We start from the raw sequence: 17,542 nt of genomic DNA on the forward strand, positions 1-17,542 counted from the left end.
TATCTAGTAGTTTTCCCTCAGTTTTTAAAGTTGTCATATATAAGGAAAAGATAAAGCTATTCCTAAGACATTCTATGTAGCTGTGAAATCTAGGATTTCTGCATTTAAAAAATAAATTATCATAAAACTATAAAAATATATTTAATATTTTATATCTTGCTTTCAGCTTCAACACTTAGCAGTTTTTTCCCCCTTAGAATAGTTATCCTTTGATTACATTGAAGCACTGGAAACATTTGGATGCCCCAGGGACAGAGGAAATCCTAACATGGATGTTTGGCAGATGGATGGCAGCTGGAAAGGGTAAGTACAAAGCAGAGCTGTGTCATTACTTCCCAGACAGGCAGGAGGGATGCTAAGATGGTACTGACACTGCAATTTAACCACTTCCAACCTCCTGGTATCATTGTTCCAGCAGAGTAGCATCCAATGGGATTCAGGGCCCAATTTCCATTATTACTGCCCCTCTTCCCTTCACATCTCCATTTTATCATCACAGCATTATCCCAGAGCAAGCTTCAAGTCCAAACTATCACATCGTAAAATTTGCATATGAACTAAGCTACAAACATTTTTATAAAATCCAAACGAGTTCAGAAACTGGTGGTATTATAAACCCAAAAATATTTTAGACATCAACTTGCTGTAGTCACTCTGCTGATTTCCTACAGACATTTGGCTGCTAAACAAGGCAGCATTTAAAAGAAAACTTAGCCAAAAGGTCCACAGTTTATCACCAGTATTACTCTGGGGAAAAAAGAAAAAAAAAAAGGTATGACAATAAAAGAGAAATGTAAATTTGGATATATTCCCACTAGATTTTATTGCTACATACTTTTTAAAGACTTGAGAAAGCTACTCTATAAACGTTCAAAGTTGGTCATCTGTCTCCCATTTGTGCTGACTGCCAAAAATTCATAATGAGGAAAAGGATGGGGGAGGAAGAAATGCATTACAAATCCAGAAAACTGCTGCTCATAGTTCAGATGGAAATTCTACACCTGGACAGTGTTCACTGAGTTATCTGTAAAACTGAAGCAGAACTTTATTCAAAGTAAGTTTATTGAAAAATGGGTTTCACAAAAAGTACTATCTAATAAGTCAAGTAATGAAGGATTTAGACACTGATTGTCTAAAAATCTCAACATAAACACAAGAAATTCCAAAGAATGTTTTTCCAGAACTCTTGAGACTGAAAAGTTTCCATTTCATAGATAGGTGAAACTTTGCTAAATATGTACAACTTGTAATAAAACATTTTACTATTCACAAAATGTGACTAATACAACAGACGTGTGTTTTGGCTCTACCTCTGTCTCAGAAAGCAGCTGCTTTGTCTCAAGGCTGAACTATTTCACAAAATGGATAACACATGCCTTATTAGAGACCTCCAGTTTGCACAATTAATTCTTCATTACAGAAAAAGCCTTAGAAAATATAAAGAGCAAATCACCACAAAGCAGAGAGCTGCCATTTTAATAAGGAACACCAAAAGTAGGATGAGCTACACAGGCTTAGCATTTGCAAATGTTATGCAAAGTACAACCCCCTGCTCCAGGATATTACCTCTCACCCTGGGAGGGAATGCTGGCAAAGCGTTTTTACCCCATGGAAAGTACTTTTCAGACTGTCAAACTTTGAGTGTTCAGTTCAACAATTTGGATGTAATGCATAACTTGAAACTAAAGTACACTGACAAAAGAGTAACTATAGATAAGGATATTTGGTTTTTCAGTGAAGAGCTTGGAATCTGCTAAAAAGGTAGGTGGACTTTTTTCCTAAAAGTAGATTAACTTAGACCTTAAATAAAAATACAGTAAAGAGGAGAAAAATGCTGTGCAAAGATTTATTTTTTAAAATATTGCATGCATAATTGTAATGTTTCAAAGATCATGTTTGCAGCCTCTTCCCCTTTCCTGCCTGAAAAGTGCCCAACCTGTATAATATTCTGAGGGTATTAATTTATCTTCTCTTGTTTAGTCTCACATGTAAAGTAATAGACAATGAGAGGCTTTTGCTATAAAGCATTTAGGTTTGAAAACCCTTATTTTGATAATAAAGAAAAATGCATTTGAAACTCACATATTTTAATTAGTTAATCTATATATATGCCAAATACTTAAAATTAACATAATCGTCTTGCTTTCAACAAAAATAACAAACTGGGAAACAAATTAATGTAATCAGGAGAATATTTTCCTTGTTTGTTAGAAAATGTTTATTATTTCCCAGTTTCTTCTCATGTTAAGAACACATTTTATAGAGTCTAATTAAAGGATACCAAGAGTTAAAAGTTGTTCCATGTTCCTTATGTGTTAAAAACCACTGCCAACAAGTACTCTAGGCTTTAAATACTGTTTTGATGGATTGCATTTTCATTTCCAGTCCCAAAGAAAGTGTTCTCCAGAGTCCAGGCACGAGCAGATCTTCACCAGCTCACTGAAAGCCACATACATCATTCTGGGCAAGAATGGAGACTTTGCAGGCTACCTTTTTTTTGTTTGTGTTTGTACCTTTAGTAAATCCAGCACCACCTCTACAGCAAGAATCACTCCAGTTCTATGAGTATAATACAGATGATGCCATTGGAAGCCTGACCCAACAAGATTATGAAATGCAATCCAAGGATATAAGAAAGGTATTTTATTTATATTTTCCTTTTAATATTTTAAACTAAAATAAGCATTATCTGAAAAAGGTGTTATGTGCATGCATGTGAGTTTTATGGAAAAGTCCTAAAATAACAGGGAAACATACAGTGAGTTCAGACATAGGGAAAACCACTCAAACTAAAACCACAAAAAAAAATTACCCTTGCTACAGTAAGCCACAGAAGGCAGGCTTGCACAATTAAGGATAAAGCATTATTTTAACTCTGCTGTTCTTAAGTGCCTGCAATCATAAGAGTTTCAAGTACAGGATACATTAATTACTAGCTCAACAGTTTTAACTGTGTTGTATTAACTCAGTGAGTTTGCTTAAGAACAAGGAAGGTGATTTTTTTTTTTTTTTTTACTACCAAAGTAATAATTGGAATCCCCCTTTTTATGGAACATAATCTGCCAGTATAACCAGAGTTCCTCTTTTGACTTGCCAAACTATCAAGTTTCTTGCCTCAATTTTTCAGGGGTGGGTGGTTTGGGTTTTTTACAGCTCAACAGTTCAGCAATCCTGAACTTCTATAGAATGTCCAGTGCTGGAGGAGTCACTTACCCATTAACACTTTGAGTGTCTTAATAAAGAGAATATCCCCTACATCTCAGGGCACTCACCAGCATCTCCCAACAGAATGTTTTTGTTGGCTGCTCCACATTCCTTCCTCTGAATTCCAATACAACAGCAGAAGACACAAAGCCAGGGGAGAATTTAGTGAAGTGCCACAACCTCAGCTGCCAGGGGTAGTTACAAACATCACACCCCCGTTCAGACCTAACCAGTACACACCAGTGGAGAAAGAGACTCAACACTGATCAGGGAGAAAAAACAGCAGCAATTGTCCCAAGAGTAGTTGCCAAGGAAAATACCACAGATCCAAACCAAGTGGTAACAGCCCAGTATGAAAAGCTCAAGGAGGTTTACATTAATATTAACTGTACTTGTTACAATGACTTAGCCTGATAAGCAAGAAAAATAAAACAGCAAAAGACAGTAAGTAAAAAACTGCAGTCCAAATACAGAAAAATCCCTTTTGTATACCTTTTTAATATTTCCCAAATCTACTTAAATTACAGCTCTCCACTGTTGATTAAAACAATCAGCTACATGTTTATGGCAAATAAATGTCTAAGGTGTTTTTAAATCTGACATCTGCCACAGTGATGAAGTAACATGTTTTCATAAACCCATGAAAAAGGGACTATATAAATGAATCTTAACTAATTGGTGACTATCCACTCAGAAGTCTTTAAAAAATACTAAATCTGTAAACTTTAACCAGCTAGGCAGAGCAGCAGATGACACTGATCAATAAGTTGCTTGCAGAAGATTGCTGCTGCATCAGTAAAGGAACAAGGAGTATACCTACATGGAAACAGTGCCAACAGATGTGCCACAGACAAATCAAAGTTCTCCTGGCATTGCTATAAGCTGGAGGTCTTCCGAAGGCCAACAGTTCTGCTTAGGATAATTCTAGGAATCTAGTCAGTCATTATTTCCATCAGGTCAGGTCTCCATTGACATGTTTTCATTGCAAAATAATAAATGAGTTCCTTATGTGCAACAACTACATTGACACAAGTGCCAGTGCTCCCAGTTTACATCATGGGGTGCACAAACAGATATTCTATTCATTTATTGCACCGATTTTACTCCCCGAATATTCCAAGTGTTAACTGGAACTGAAATGCATGCCAAATGTTTCCTCAAGCATGCCCAGTCAGAAATCTGTCTTGCGTACAAATTTAACTCCTTACTATATGCTTGAACACACCATTAGAAAAAAAGACTTTTACTAAAAAAATCACAATAAATTTATTACTATGATTATTTGAAACCACAGTCACACCAGTCTTGAATAAAATTGGAACGATTTAAAGCACAAAATCTTAATTTCCACAAGAGAACAGAACAACTCAATTAGATGCTGTCTCACATCTGGACTAACTCATTTCATTGAATATAAATGATCAGACCTTTGTGTTAAAAGATGAATAAATTATTTTGCAGAAATTTGAAGATGGTTGGAGTATTTAGATGTAAAATGTTAATGTGTCTGTGCAGTAAAGTGGAAGAGGCAGGTGGAATTTAAGTATGTGAGTAGGCCAATATTCCTTCAGTGCATTCCTTACATAGGCAAGTAATGAACTTGTGGTTATAATCCAAACAATCTTCTGCACTGATACTCCATAGTGAGGAATTTTTATGGCTGATCAGCAAACATTTTTTTAATTTTAGGAATTTAATGGCATTCTGCAATTACCAGTTTTAATTTCAATGACATTTCCCACTGGCAGAGATTAGCAGTACATTGCATTATGCTAAGCCCACCAAAGACGACTTTGATGGCTCAAGTAGGAGAATGTGCTAGAAATCTTCACCTGGGACAGATAAGCTGGGCCAGCAAATCTTATTAAATGTCCCTCAGGAGCCAAACCAGCTGCAGCCACACAAGTCCACTTGTTCCATGAGCTGTCCATGCACTAAGAAGTCTCCACTGGCACAGGTACCTCAAGGTCCACATCTTCATGTGCCTAATCAACCTATCTTTGTGAGCTAACTCCTGCAGAAAACTTCTGGGAGATTTGCTGTTTGCTGGAGTGTAGCTGGTAAGCTGACACCCCCAGCCTCCCTCCACCCAGCATTCTGGCCAAAGTGCTGCCAGAATCCTACTGAGAACCTTAAGCTTCCTAACTGAGAACCTAAAACTTCAGTAGGACAAACCAAACTAGCCCAAACCAGAGCCAGAGCCTGGAGAGGCAGATGCAGGGGAGAGCCAAGGGACAGATGATTCACAGGCTAAAAAGGGGTCAAAATGACACAGGCTGGCCAAGATATTTGTTTCTCAGGCTTTATATCAAGCCTGAAGGGTTTGTTCTGCAGTATAAAAAAATTCTCACAATAAAGTACATGCAAGCAACTAAATACCAAATAAAACACAGTATCAGAAGGAGCTTGAATGCTCTTACCTACACATTGCACTTGCAGATGAACCACCTGTATACCTGAAGGAGGGGAGAGTGGGGGTATTAAGAAAACTAAAAGGGGTTCGTTCATTTGTCAGCACTCCCAGTGTGCAAGCAGCTCTTCCAAAAAGCACTCTTGCCAGGGCCTGATCCTTAAGCATGTTTAAAGCAAAACATCTTCCACATCTCACAATGCTCTTTCCTGCATGTGTTTCCAATAGCCATGCACACCAAAAAAACATATTGGCTTGTTCTGTCCTACAAATATTCCCCATTAAAAAAAACCCAAACCAACAAACAAATGATGCAAGCCAAAAACAGATACCACAGTCAAACTGAAATCCCCTTCACATTACTGCATGCAAATCACAGTATAAGGCACTGTATCTATACTGTAAATACAGAAGTAATAGGTAATTCTCTAAAATTCCTCCAATATCCAAGAAAATCTGACTGCTGTTCCCTGCATCACAAAAGGCCACAATAACCCCCTGCAGCATTCTAGGCTGGGGGTGGTGTGGCTGGACAGTGCCCAGGCAGAAAAGGACCGGGGGGTGCTGGAGACAGCCGGCTGAACATGAGCCAGCAGTGTGCCCTGGTGGCCAAGAATGCCAACAGCTCCTGGCCTGGATCAGGAATGGTGTGGCCAGCAGTGTTGTGCTGTGTCCAGTTCTGGGCCCTTCAGTTTGGGAAGGACATTGAGACACTCAAGCACCAGAGGAGGCCAATGAGGCTGGTGAGGGGCTTGGAACACAAGCTCTGTGAGGAACAACTGAGGGAGCTGGGGATGCTTAGCCTGGAGAAAAGGAGACTCAGGGGTGACCTTATCACTCTACAACTTCTTGAAAGGTGGCTGTAGTCAGGTGGGTGGGGTTGGTCTCTTTCTCCAGGCAGCACTGACAGAATGAGAAGACACATCTTAAGCTGCACCAAGGGAAATACAAGTTGGATATTAGGAAAAAGTTTTTTACAGAATGGGTGATAAAGTTCTGGAATGGTCTGCCCGGGAAGGTGGTGGAGTCACCATCCCTGGATGAGTTTAAAAAAGATTGGATATAGCACTTGGTGCCATGGTCTAGTTGAGGTGTTAGGGCTGGACTCGATCTTGATCTTCAAAACTCCACTGTTTGAAATACCTGACACTTACATATTCCTTTCCACCATATAGACTATATTTTCTGTTTCTACTTTGTGTCTATTGTCCTTTGCTGAAGAACTTGAGTTTTCTAAAGAGCACTGGCAGCACCTTCCCTTTTTGCCTTTTAAAGTGAATAGTTCATGTGCAAAAGTAACAATACATCACATTACTCAGCCAACCTATAAAAGCATTTTTAAAAGTAAGTGCCATAAGTAGGTGTATTGTAGGAAGCTCACTTTAAAAGATGTTATTTCAAATCCTTGTAATGCTCTGTGGCTTTTTGTCTGCATTTTGTGTTTTAAAACAACAATTGTTCTCTCACAAAGGATGGAACAAATGTTTCTCTTGACACTTCCCTAATGCTGCAAAGCGATGACAGCCAACTCGATGTCCCACCAACAAAGGACACAAGTAAGTTAACTGATATCAATATTGTGATGTCTAAGATATCCAAAGAATATATTTTAACATACGAATCTAAAGTGCAAAGGATAACAAAGGCTACAGAATGAATATTTCGTTTATAAATATCTTTCATATCTCCTGTGGAAAACCTAACTTCTGATGGAGCAGGCTGAAAAATTTAAAGGATCCTCAGGTAAACTCTGAATACACAAAGCAAAGCTTGTAAGCATCTCCACAGACTTGCCCAGTCATATTTGCCATTGAGATGCACCCAAGTTAAATAAGTTAGACAAGACAACAAAGAAAAGCAAAATACATCCCTCAGTAAGTTCCATAGTTTAACCAAGTGATGATGAAATACTGTATGTTTAAATTATTTCAACAGATTTATTTGAACAATTGGCTATCCTCAAAGTTTACATCTAATGATCAGGGAGGTCAATGTTTAAAATATACCAGGAGCATTCTTCACTTGCCAAAGCTTCCTACAGGCTCTGGGTACATTGTCCAGAATTCTCCTAACAAGCCCCAGTGCTCCCTGCACATGAAAACGACAAAATTTTTCTGCCAAACAGAGCAGTGAGAAAAATAGACACTTATTTTGCATGTCTGTGATATAAACTTCCAAAAATAACTGATGCTTCAGCAAGACCAGTGGATTGTTACTGTCTACCAAAGTACTAATTCAAAGTTAATTATTGCCAAACAGCACCTGTCAACAAGCCCCCATCAAAAGCTGAGCAAGTCTCCAAGAACATCAGAGCTTCCAGACAGACAAGCATAAAAACTATTGCCTTTTTAACAGTGACAACGTTGTTTGACATTTTCCATTTCCTACACAAACATGAAAACAAGCCACTAAATAAAAAAAAACAAACAACCCACCAAATAGGGCGGAACTCTGCAGCCTAAAAATGATGATATTCACAAAGCTAAACCTCAAAATTTTCATTCTGTTCTCTGCAGTGCTGCTGTAAGAAAAAGAATTACTGTTATATGCTGGCTTCCCAGTATTGACCAGCTGCTTTTGTAACTCCTCACTGGTTGCAGAAGGTCCTGTTTTGCTGTGTGGTGACAACTACCCCATGGAACAACCCAGCTGTCTGCACTGCCTTCACTTCAGGGTGGAAGCCAACTAAAACTCTCAAAATATAGGAAACACAGCACAAGACACAGCAGTCGTGATGAAACAGGATTCAAAGCCACATTCATTATATGTATTTGAATATTGCTGGCAGAAAATACTAGAGCAAAGCAGAAGCTGATACTTTACTACTGTCCATGAGGACTAGCACAAGCCAGAAAGGTCTCAAACTACATTACAAAAGGTTTCTCTCTGCTTAAAACAACAGCTGTAAAATCCTCAGTATAAAACTGATGGAGATTGTGCACAGGGCTCTGAGCAACCTGGTCTAGTGGAAGGTGTCCCTGTCTGTGACAGGAGGTTGGAATGAGACAATCTTTAATGTCCCCTCCAACCTAAACCATATATGATAGATAAACATAATTGCTGGAGTTTTTATCAAAAGGTTTAGACAAAATAGTAGCTAGGAATAACACAGAATATTGTGCGACCTGCCAGAAATGCTCCAATGCACTCACAGTACCAAATGCATGTACCGCCAGGTGTTTCTCCTTGTGGGTTTGGTTCCCAATGTGATGTTTAACATGGTCACAAACTTGCCATTGTCACATTCACCATGCTCTTCACCAACTAAAGATTTAAACTGAATTCAGGCTGATTAATGGCATTTCACATGCTCAGGTAAGAACAGGGATTATACACAGGGAAATCACGCACAATAAAAAGAACAAAAAACCCAAAACAGTTGAGAACATAAATCTTCTCAGAACTTGGTGCAAATAGAATTTCTTAAAAACCTAACAACTGGAAATCTTAAAAGACACTAGAGAAAACTCTATTTTGAGTAACCAAGCTTAAGTGAGTTGAGTATGCTGTAACTGTGCTCTGCCCTTGCTGGCAGACCTGCCCACGTGTTTGCTGTGCGTGTGCCTGAGCGGCTCCGTGTACTGCGAGGAGATCGACATCGAGGCCGTGCCCCCCCTGCCCAAGGAAACCGCTTATCTCTACGCTCGCTTCAACAAGATCAAAAGGATTGCAGCCTCAGACTTCGCTGACATTAGTAAGTGACACCCCAATTTCTGTCTCTGGTTTAGAATGCAAAATGGAAAGGCACAATGGACACACATTTTGGACCCTGTAAACATCTTAAAACTCCCAAACAATCAGGCAAAAAGCAGATTACTAAAAATAAAATTCAGCTCTTCATCCCAGACAGTCTTAAATAAGCAGGCATTATTTTTCCTTCAAATGCTCCAGGGACAGCTCTGCCAGCTATCTCACTCCACAGCACGAGAAATTCCATGAATATCTGAAATCACGTTATCTCTAAGACAAAAAGAAGGACCCAGAGTATTTCCCTTTTTTATTTTTTCAATTAAGACCAGGAAAAAAATCCAGATGTCAATTTTAATAGTATTTGCATTTGTAGATCACAATTTAGATGCTGCAGCCAATAGTATAACATTTAGCATATACAGCCATACACATTTCACATGCCATGTAATTATAAAGTCAATACTTAGATTTTAATTTCTTTTGTGCAAAGCTACCTTGAGAAGAATTGATTTTAGTGGAAATAGGATAGAAGAAATAGAAGATGGAGCCTTTTCAAAGCTTCTGCTGTTGGAAGAACTTTCTCTTGCTGAAAATCGACTTGTAAAACTTCCTGTTCTACCTCCCAAACTAACAACATTTAATGCAAACCAAAACAGACTCAAGAGCAGAGGAATCAAAGCAAATGCTTTCAAGGTAAGGAAAAACTCAATAATCTAGGTAATCAAAGTAACCAAAATTAGTAACCAGACTATTCAGTCTGCCACCAAATTATTTTTCTGTATTTTTGTAATCTAAGAAACAAATTACGATGAAGTAGCTTTCCAGCTTTTGCTTTGCTTGTAAGGCACTCTGAAATATCAGTCATTTGTGCACTCACTCTCTCATGTCCTCCATGTAGAAAAGAATTTTCTATGAAATCTCACCTGCTTGCTTTCTCTCTAACATGTAAAGAAAAACTATTCAAAAACGGATGGCTCAATTAGAGTTCTGAGGACTAAAGGAATGCTAATAAACAATACACCTATAGTACTTTATAGTGGTCTCAACTTTGATAACCAACATGCTGACAATGAAATTCCCCAAACATAGAAGGTCTGTTGTTTGAATTTCTTGATATAATATAGAATTCAACATTCACAGCAAAAGAATGGCTTTTGTTACATCAGTTTACAGGTTATGTGATCAGAAAAAATTACTGATTTCTTGTAACAGGCATGAGTTACTTAACCTCAAGTAATACCAGCATCAGTAACCTCTCTTTCTGTTTAACAGAAGCTCACAAATTTGGCCTACCTCTACTTAGGACACAACGCACTGGAATCTGTCCCCCTGAACTTACCGGAGAGTCTGCGCATTCTTCACCTTCAGGTACTCCCAAAGGAAATTCCTTAACATTCTCTTAGGAAACACCCCAGGAGTTACACACTTCAATCAAACTTATTCTATTTTAAAACAATTCCCACTACAGTTTTCCACTGCACCTCTGAATAAAACCATTTACCACGCCAATGTGTATGGTCACAACCATCCAGAAGTTCAGAAGCTGCAGGGATAGGAAGTGGCAAAAAGAAGCTCTAATCTTTTATCAACAATGTAGGTATGCATTTATTTATGAAAATGTTTTGGTTTGCAGTACAACAACATCACCACCATCACGGATGACACGTTCTGCAAGTCCAACAACACGCGCTACATCCGCACGCGGATGGACGAGATCAGGATGGAGGGCAACCCCATCGTCCTGGCCAAGCACGTCAACGCCTTCTCCTGCCTGAGGATGCTGCCCGTGGGAACGTACTACTAGCACTCCTCGTGCCACCCCACATGCCAGACCCAGGCATGCTAACAAGGATCACTTCTTCCTCTGTTTACAAATTCATATCCTCTCCCTTACTAATGCTCTTTTCCCTGCATACCCAGGACCTTCTGCTATGTTGCACCGTTCTCCTCTGAAATAACCATTTCAAACCAGTCACTTTAGTAGTTATGGTGTCCCTCATGCTTTCAGAATCTTTTCTGTTAATGAAAGTGTAAAAATATATAAACATGCACACACATTATCTCAACTTTTATTTCACCACGTACTCTTTAGATAAAATCACACAAAACTGCTTATTCTCATTCTTTACCAGCACTCAGAACAACCACCACATTTTACTTTCAGACCAATTAAAGATTTTCTTTGAGCAAACCAAAGAGGAAAAATTCTTCTGAATTCTAATCCCACTCTTTTAATCCAGAGTGAAATCTTTTCAGTGGACCTTCAAAAGCGTATTGGATGAAGATGCAGATGACAGAAAGTTATGTTTAGAAATACAACACCCCAAAGCTTAAATTCATTAACATTTCCTTAAAAATTTGATTGATGGTAAATGAGAATAATTCCTATTTAGGTTTAGTACACCAAGCAACATAGCAACTAGAATTTTACAAAGATGTTTTAGACTTCCTTCTACTATTCTGCTTTGAAAATAACATGTGTTTTATTTTTACACAATGTATTTTTAAGTGAAATATATATGTTTTGCTGAGCTGTTCTCACAAGAGCTGTTTTTGCAACACCAGCTTCCTATTTTAAAAGGACGGTCTACCTGCAGCATTACAGACTCAAACACCTTTGTTATTAACTAATGATGCCGACCAAGCCTTGGTTTCACAGCTTCTCCTGACAGGAAATGTGACCATATAGTTAAAAGCAAAGCTGAATTAATGTGTTTACCTGTAAATAAGTACGATTTCATCTAGATGTCAGAGCAAAGAAAGAGAATTACCCTTCTGCAACAATACTTCTGACCATTAGGGAAAAATCAAATTAGACTTGGAAGTTACAAAGAAAAGATTCCATCATTGTTCTGAAATCAGAGGTAACTTCAACCATTCCACTCAACGACTTGAACTTATTCAGTGTATTAAAAATACAAATTGACACGTGCAGGCCTTGACACTCAGTTCATCTAAAATTTGCCATCATTGATAAAGGGCACAATGCTTTTAATTCCACAACTGTACAATTCTGACATCCAGTTTCTCCCTTCCAATACCTACCACAGGTGTAAAGCCTCCAGACAAATGAATGCCAAAGGTGTGCTAGTTATTATTACCACATCCACTTTGTACTGATTTTGAAGCTAGTATAGATTCCTAATTAGTAGAAATAGTTAAGCATCAAATGCATGATGATGTATCACTACATCTAAAATATTGATTTTACAAAATATTTTGTATTAGTTTTATTTATCTTATTTAGCTAAGCCTTGATTTGTTAGTGCTTGTGTTATGGGGAATTGATGCCCACTTAATTCTGAAAACCGATTTTTGCCCTGAACCCATTACCAAAGAAAAACAGCAACCCCAATATTTTCCATTTTAAGTTATTTAGTGTAACAAGAAGGAAATTCCATTGTCTTAATTGAGAACAAAACCAAGTCCGGCAGCAATACTTGTTTTCATTTTTCCACATAAATCATAAAACTTTGATGTTCCCAGGTCTTTAGCCAAACATAAAAAACAACTTCAAAGCATGTAAAAATACATTCCAATGTCAAGCCAAATTTCTATTTGGAAAAAATTAAACCCATCAATTCTCTCACATCTCTTGTGATAAATGCCTAAGACAGAGAAAACACAGCTGTAAGTGTAATAATGTTACATAAGCAGCAGCCTCTGATCTTATTTTCATCACAAACCATTGCTACTAAACCGCTTTTCAGTAAGTCACCAAAATAAATAAATACCAGTAAATATCACCAAAAATGTGTATACACAAATAAATGCATATTTCTGTAATATATACACACATGTAATCATTAACACCTACCTACTACCATACAATTAATTTTACATTAAAATAGTGTATATATTTTTGAAATCTACTAATTATCATCAGTAACTAATTAATGCTCTTAACACTTTGTGAGCAAACCAAAGTAGACGAGTGGTACCTTCTGAATGTCTCATGCAGGCACCAAATTCTCCATGTGTTTGACTTTATTTTCCCCATTCACAGCAAGTTAATCAAAACATGAAGTGAGAAAGGCTTCAGGAGGGAGGATTTCCACCTCCTATTTCTGTGACCAGTACTAATATCAAGCTGAATGTAAACCATTTTTTTTCCTATCACTCATTTCTGTTCTGAATTTCCAATAAAACTTGAATTTTTGTTCTTGTTTATCAGTATCAGCTGCAACAACCTGCTCTTCCAGCCTTGCCAACATGTCTCAGTTGTCCAGCCTCACAGCAGACTAAGGTTAGAAGGTTATTTGCAGACGTAAACCCATTTTACAGACATCTTTATTGTGACAATAGCAAGACCTGCCATACAGAATACTTGGTGAACACTCCACTTGCTCCTTTGAAACCTTTTTTGAATTGATCTTGAATTGCCATTAATCTCAAAACATTCAATATTACTTGAGGTACTCATCCACTTCTACATTATCCCTTTCTTCTCAAGTACCAAAACAGGAAAGAAAAAATTAACTACCTTTGGTGTTTGTACACTACACTCTGAGGAAAGTATCAGAAAGTATTTTATTTCTACACAGAAGCCTTGGCAATTTTCTTTTTAACTATAAACCTAAGACTCCCCCCCCACAACAGTTTTCTCTCCAAAACAGGGGTGTCTACAGAGCAGGTAGGGGGAAAAAATAAATAGAAAGATTACAGACTCATTTTAAATTTTATATAACTGTGAATATTAACAGGATAGACTCCTGAGTTGGTTTTATGCATATATTAACAACATATGTCTAATTGCTTTCCCACAAATTACTAAAACATTAAATTACAAATATACATTGTCCATGACAATCTAGTTATTTGAATAGTCAGATTTGACCTTTGCACCTTTTATTAATTCTCTTACCTGAGAAAGTCTTGTGTTTCGAAATTAAATTATTAGCAATGCTAACAAAACTAACATGGCCTAAAATACTCTTCATAAGCACACAGTCAGTCATATTTGGTAAATACTCTCCCAAATTGGTTTGTCTTTCAACCTTATCTTTGTCTTTGCCCATGGAAATAAAACTACCTTTAGAAAGAATATCTGTAATACTGACAAACTTGTAATGTCTTCAATGAATTATTTTATTATCTTCACACATCTTTTAGCAACTAGTAGATAATTTCATTGTTTAAACTCAACATCTGAATACTTTTAAAAACCGCTTATATAATAACAATTTGAAAATTGTCTCCAAAACTTTCCTATTTTTTCCTTTTTATTGTATTTTAGAATGAGAAATATTTACAACAGTTCACCAAATCACTGTCCCAGAAACCACAGTCACTGCTGATCTAAGGATCAGAAAGCAACAAGGGAAGCTGGAAAAAACAATTGCAGAGCCCTAAAGCTCTTGGTGCCCTACCTTTTCTATGGAGGGATTACAGAAAAGCCCTTAGACAAAAGCCAGCAGGATTAGGCAATGCCAGTTCATTGCTCAGCTGAGGACTGGATTTTTTTTTTTTAGTGCTGTCAGAAAATAGAACTCTTTTTTCTGTTCTGGTTGGTTGGATAATAGAAATTGATTAATTCAGCACAGAACTCAAAGGCCTAAAAGACTAAAAAAAATAGGAAATTATGCAGTTCCCACTTGATACTACAGCTGAAAAGATGGTGTTGAGTTTAATGACAGTAAATTCTTGAGGAATGTAAAACTCAGCCAAGAAACCACAAACAATTAAGCAGCTAAACATCCTTCTCTAACATTAAGCATCACGTAAGATGTTTTGTGTCTGTAAGACTGTAGTATTTTTACTCCAAGGATTAGTTGTTTATCTTAAAACCAGCACAAAGCCAAAACAAACAAGCCAAATACCGGTAATTTAAAACTAAGCTCAAATACTATGTTCCAGTTAGGAGGGAGGAACAGTTTATTTCCCACACAAGTAAAACACTCCAGAACTGAAAGTGCTGTCGTCCAAACACATGCTGACACATCTTCAAGAGAAACAGATCTAATCCTTCAAAACCAACATTTATATGCCAAAGACTACAAGTGTTATTTTCTTTTAATTTCTTCTTTTTCTTTTTTTTTTCAATAAAAATAAAATATAATACCAAAGCAAACTGTCTTACTCCTTCACAGAAAGGCACAGTCTTATTTTCCTCCACCCATGAGGAACACAGCAATTGCTGCTCAATTGCCCCTTGAACACAGCACAAATTTTTAGCTCATATTCTCTTCACCACCGCATACAAAATTAAGATCTATATTCTGCTAAAGACAGCCAGTTTCACTTCCAATGCTCTGTCTTACTAAACTTCTTAAAACAATAAATATTGTACTAATAAATAAAGGCTTGACAGACACTACCTTGAAATGCAGGAAGGTGTGTCTACGATGCTCATACCACTCAGCATAGGTTGAAAGGCTTCTGAAAAATGTTATAAGATCTCCACATTCTTCAGTGCTATAAAACAAAAATATATTGTTCAACCCACTCATAATCGGATCTATCAATATGATGGCCTAAAATTAACACTTAAAAAAATTAATTAGTATTGTTTGAATATGAAGTAGAAATCACCCAAAATAAGAATTACAAAGCTGAAAAAAGCTGTAGTGTAATGGCTGAAAAAGAGGTTGAAGAACACATTCCTAAACCAGTGTTTCTAGCATTTGTCTTGCATGTAAAATGTGGGAACAAAGTAGTCACCTGCAAAATCTTAGTTTGATTTTATTCTTGTTCAACTCATGTTCTAAATAAATTCTAGGATGGTGCATAGTAAAACCCAAACCTGCAAAAGGGTAAGATTTCCCAAATTGCATCACTAACCCTCAAATATGCCCAAAATCTTTGTGCTAGCCAACTAACTCTACATGACATGTTACCTGCCTCTGCCCACATGACATTCAGCTTTTCAAGATTAACCTTGCAGCTTCACGATGAAAGGAGGCCTGATGACACAGGGCAACTAAATCAAAACTTTTGTCAGACAGTTAAACCTTGATGTGATCTTGTCTCCAGAGCAGAGGGGCTTCAACCCTCTGAACATCTTCCTCACTCTCCTCTGGACCTGCTCCAACAGGTCCATGTTCCTTCTTATGCTGGGGGGAGAGTGGGAGAGAAAGATAGGTATAAATGTTTATTTCTGGAATTTCTAGCGAGAATCAGGATGGAGAAAGGAAAAGAGACAATAGAAGGTGACAAACTGTCAGGCAGCAAGCCATACACGCAGGGTTGTTGAGGAAAAGAGGAAAAAAAGCTCATAAAGGGTGTGCAGTTTTCACTAAACAAACGCAGCCGGAATGCAAAGGATGCAGAACTCCACAAAAGGCACATGTCAGAATACCTGAAGTAACATGATTATTTAAACATAAGGGTGAAAGGCTTCATGTCATTGTTGATATGAAGCCACAGACTATTAGCCATCATCAAAACACACCTGGCAAGCACTGTTTTGGTAGTACAAATATTTATTTTGGTTACTAATATAGGATTTTACAAGTTTACAAAACCTAAGATACCTGACTGATGTTTGAGAATATTTCAGAAAGTTAGAGTATTTAATTTCTAATGTAAATTAGACTTCTAACATCCATTCTGAGATTAGCTTTTTTTTTTGATTTTCAGAACAGCTGAGATCAGAGACTTGAGGCATTCACAGAATGGCTACAACAGTGGATTACAAAGTCAGTTCAGCCTGCCCAGGGAGAACTGTGCTTTCAATCCTGCTCTATTTGATATATCGGAACAGCAAACCTTAACCAGTTACACAAAGAAACTGGAAAAAAATACATTAAGGTCATTCAGATATTGAAAATGTGAAAGAAAAGCCAAACAAGTTTTATCCCAGCCTGGAAAGAACAGCATCATTAAAGGAAGTTACCACAGTAGTCACAGCTGCCAACAAAATCAGGCCAAGATGAAAAAAATGCTGGCAGCACTGGGAAAAGTGAGTCCCGGGAAGGACACAGACATTGATTTACAATAGCTCATTAGCCCTGGTCTGGCAGCTGTTTTTAACCACAACTCTGAATTGTACATGTCAAAGTCTACACATTCTATAGGAACTGTGGACCCTTGGTAACAACTGCCCACATCTGTGCCTGGAGAACAGATTCCACACAAACTGCACTGGGCTTTTTCAAGCTCCACTCATGGAAAAGGGAACACAAAACTTTGTTACCAAACTACACACTTGAAATTCTTTTTGAAGAACTTGGCAATTTTTATAAAATCCACATTTAGGCTATTTAAAATTCTATCACAAACACTGTGACCTTGGTTTAG

The 17,542-nt window shown here is 37.5% G+C and overlaps 2 protein-coding genes across 3 annotated transcripts in view; one reads left to right on the top strand and one right to left on the bottom strand.

Annotated features, from left to right (window-relative positions):
- LOC119705869 (centromere protein P) overlaps positions 1-17,542 on the bottom strand; it is a 112,484-nt gene that overhangs the window by 86,009 nt on the left and 8,933 nt on the right. For both annotated transcript variants that reach the window (XM_038148686.1, XM_038148687.1), the window contains one exon: positions 15,622-15,718. In XM_038148686.1, the coding sequence (XP_038004614.1) occupies positions 15,622-15,718 (97 nt within the window). The remainder of the gene's footprint in view (positions 1-15,621; positions 15,719-17,542) is intronic.
- OGN (osteoglycin) lies at positions 1,501-13,472 on the top strand. The gene is made up of 7 exons (XM_038148685.1): positions 1,501-1,761; positions 2,386-2,638; positions 7,086-7,170; positions 9,150-9,308; positions 9,795-9,997; positions 10,577-10,672; positions 10,938-13,472. Exons 2-7 carry the CDS (start codon positions 2,471-2,473, stop codon positions 11,106-11,108), a joined length of 882 nt encoding a protein of 293 aa, XP_038004613.1. The 5' UTR covers positions 1,501-1,761; positions 2,386-2,470; the 3' UTR covers positions 11,109-13,472.

Source organism: Motacilla alba, chromosome 12 (assembly GCF_015832195.1).
Source record: "Motacilla alba alba isolate MOTALB_02 chromosome 12, Motacilla_alba_V1.0_pri, whole genome shotgun sequence".
NCBI classification, from domain to species: Eukaryota; Metazoa; Chordata; class Aves; order Passeriformes; family Motacillidae; genus Motacilla; species Motacilla alba.

Excerpts from the sequence above, each read along its gene's own strand:
- OGN (XM_038148685.1), top strand. The coding sequence starts at position 2,471 with ATGGAGACTTTGCAGGCTACCTTTTTTTTGTTTGTGTTTGTACCTTTA. Across the intron at positions 9,998-10,576 it reads TCAAAGCAAATGCTTTCAAG|AAGCTCACAAATTTGGCCTA; the intron begins GTAAGGAAAAAC and ends TCTGTTTAACAG. Across the intron at positions 10,673-10,937 it reads TGCGCATTCTTCACCTTCAG|TACAACAACATCACCACCAT; the intron begins GTACTCCCAAAG and ends TTTGGTTTGCAG.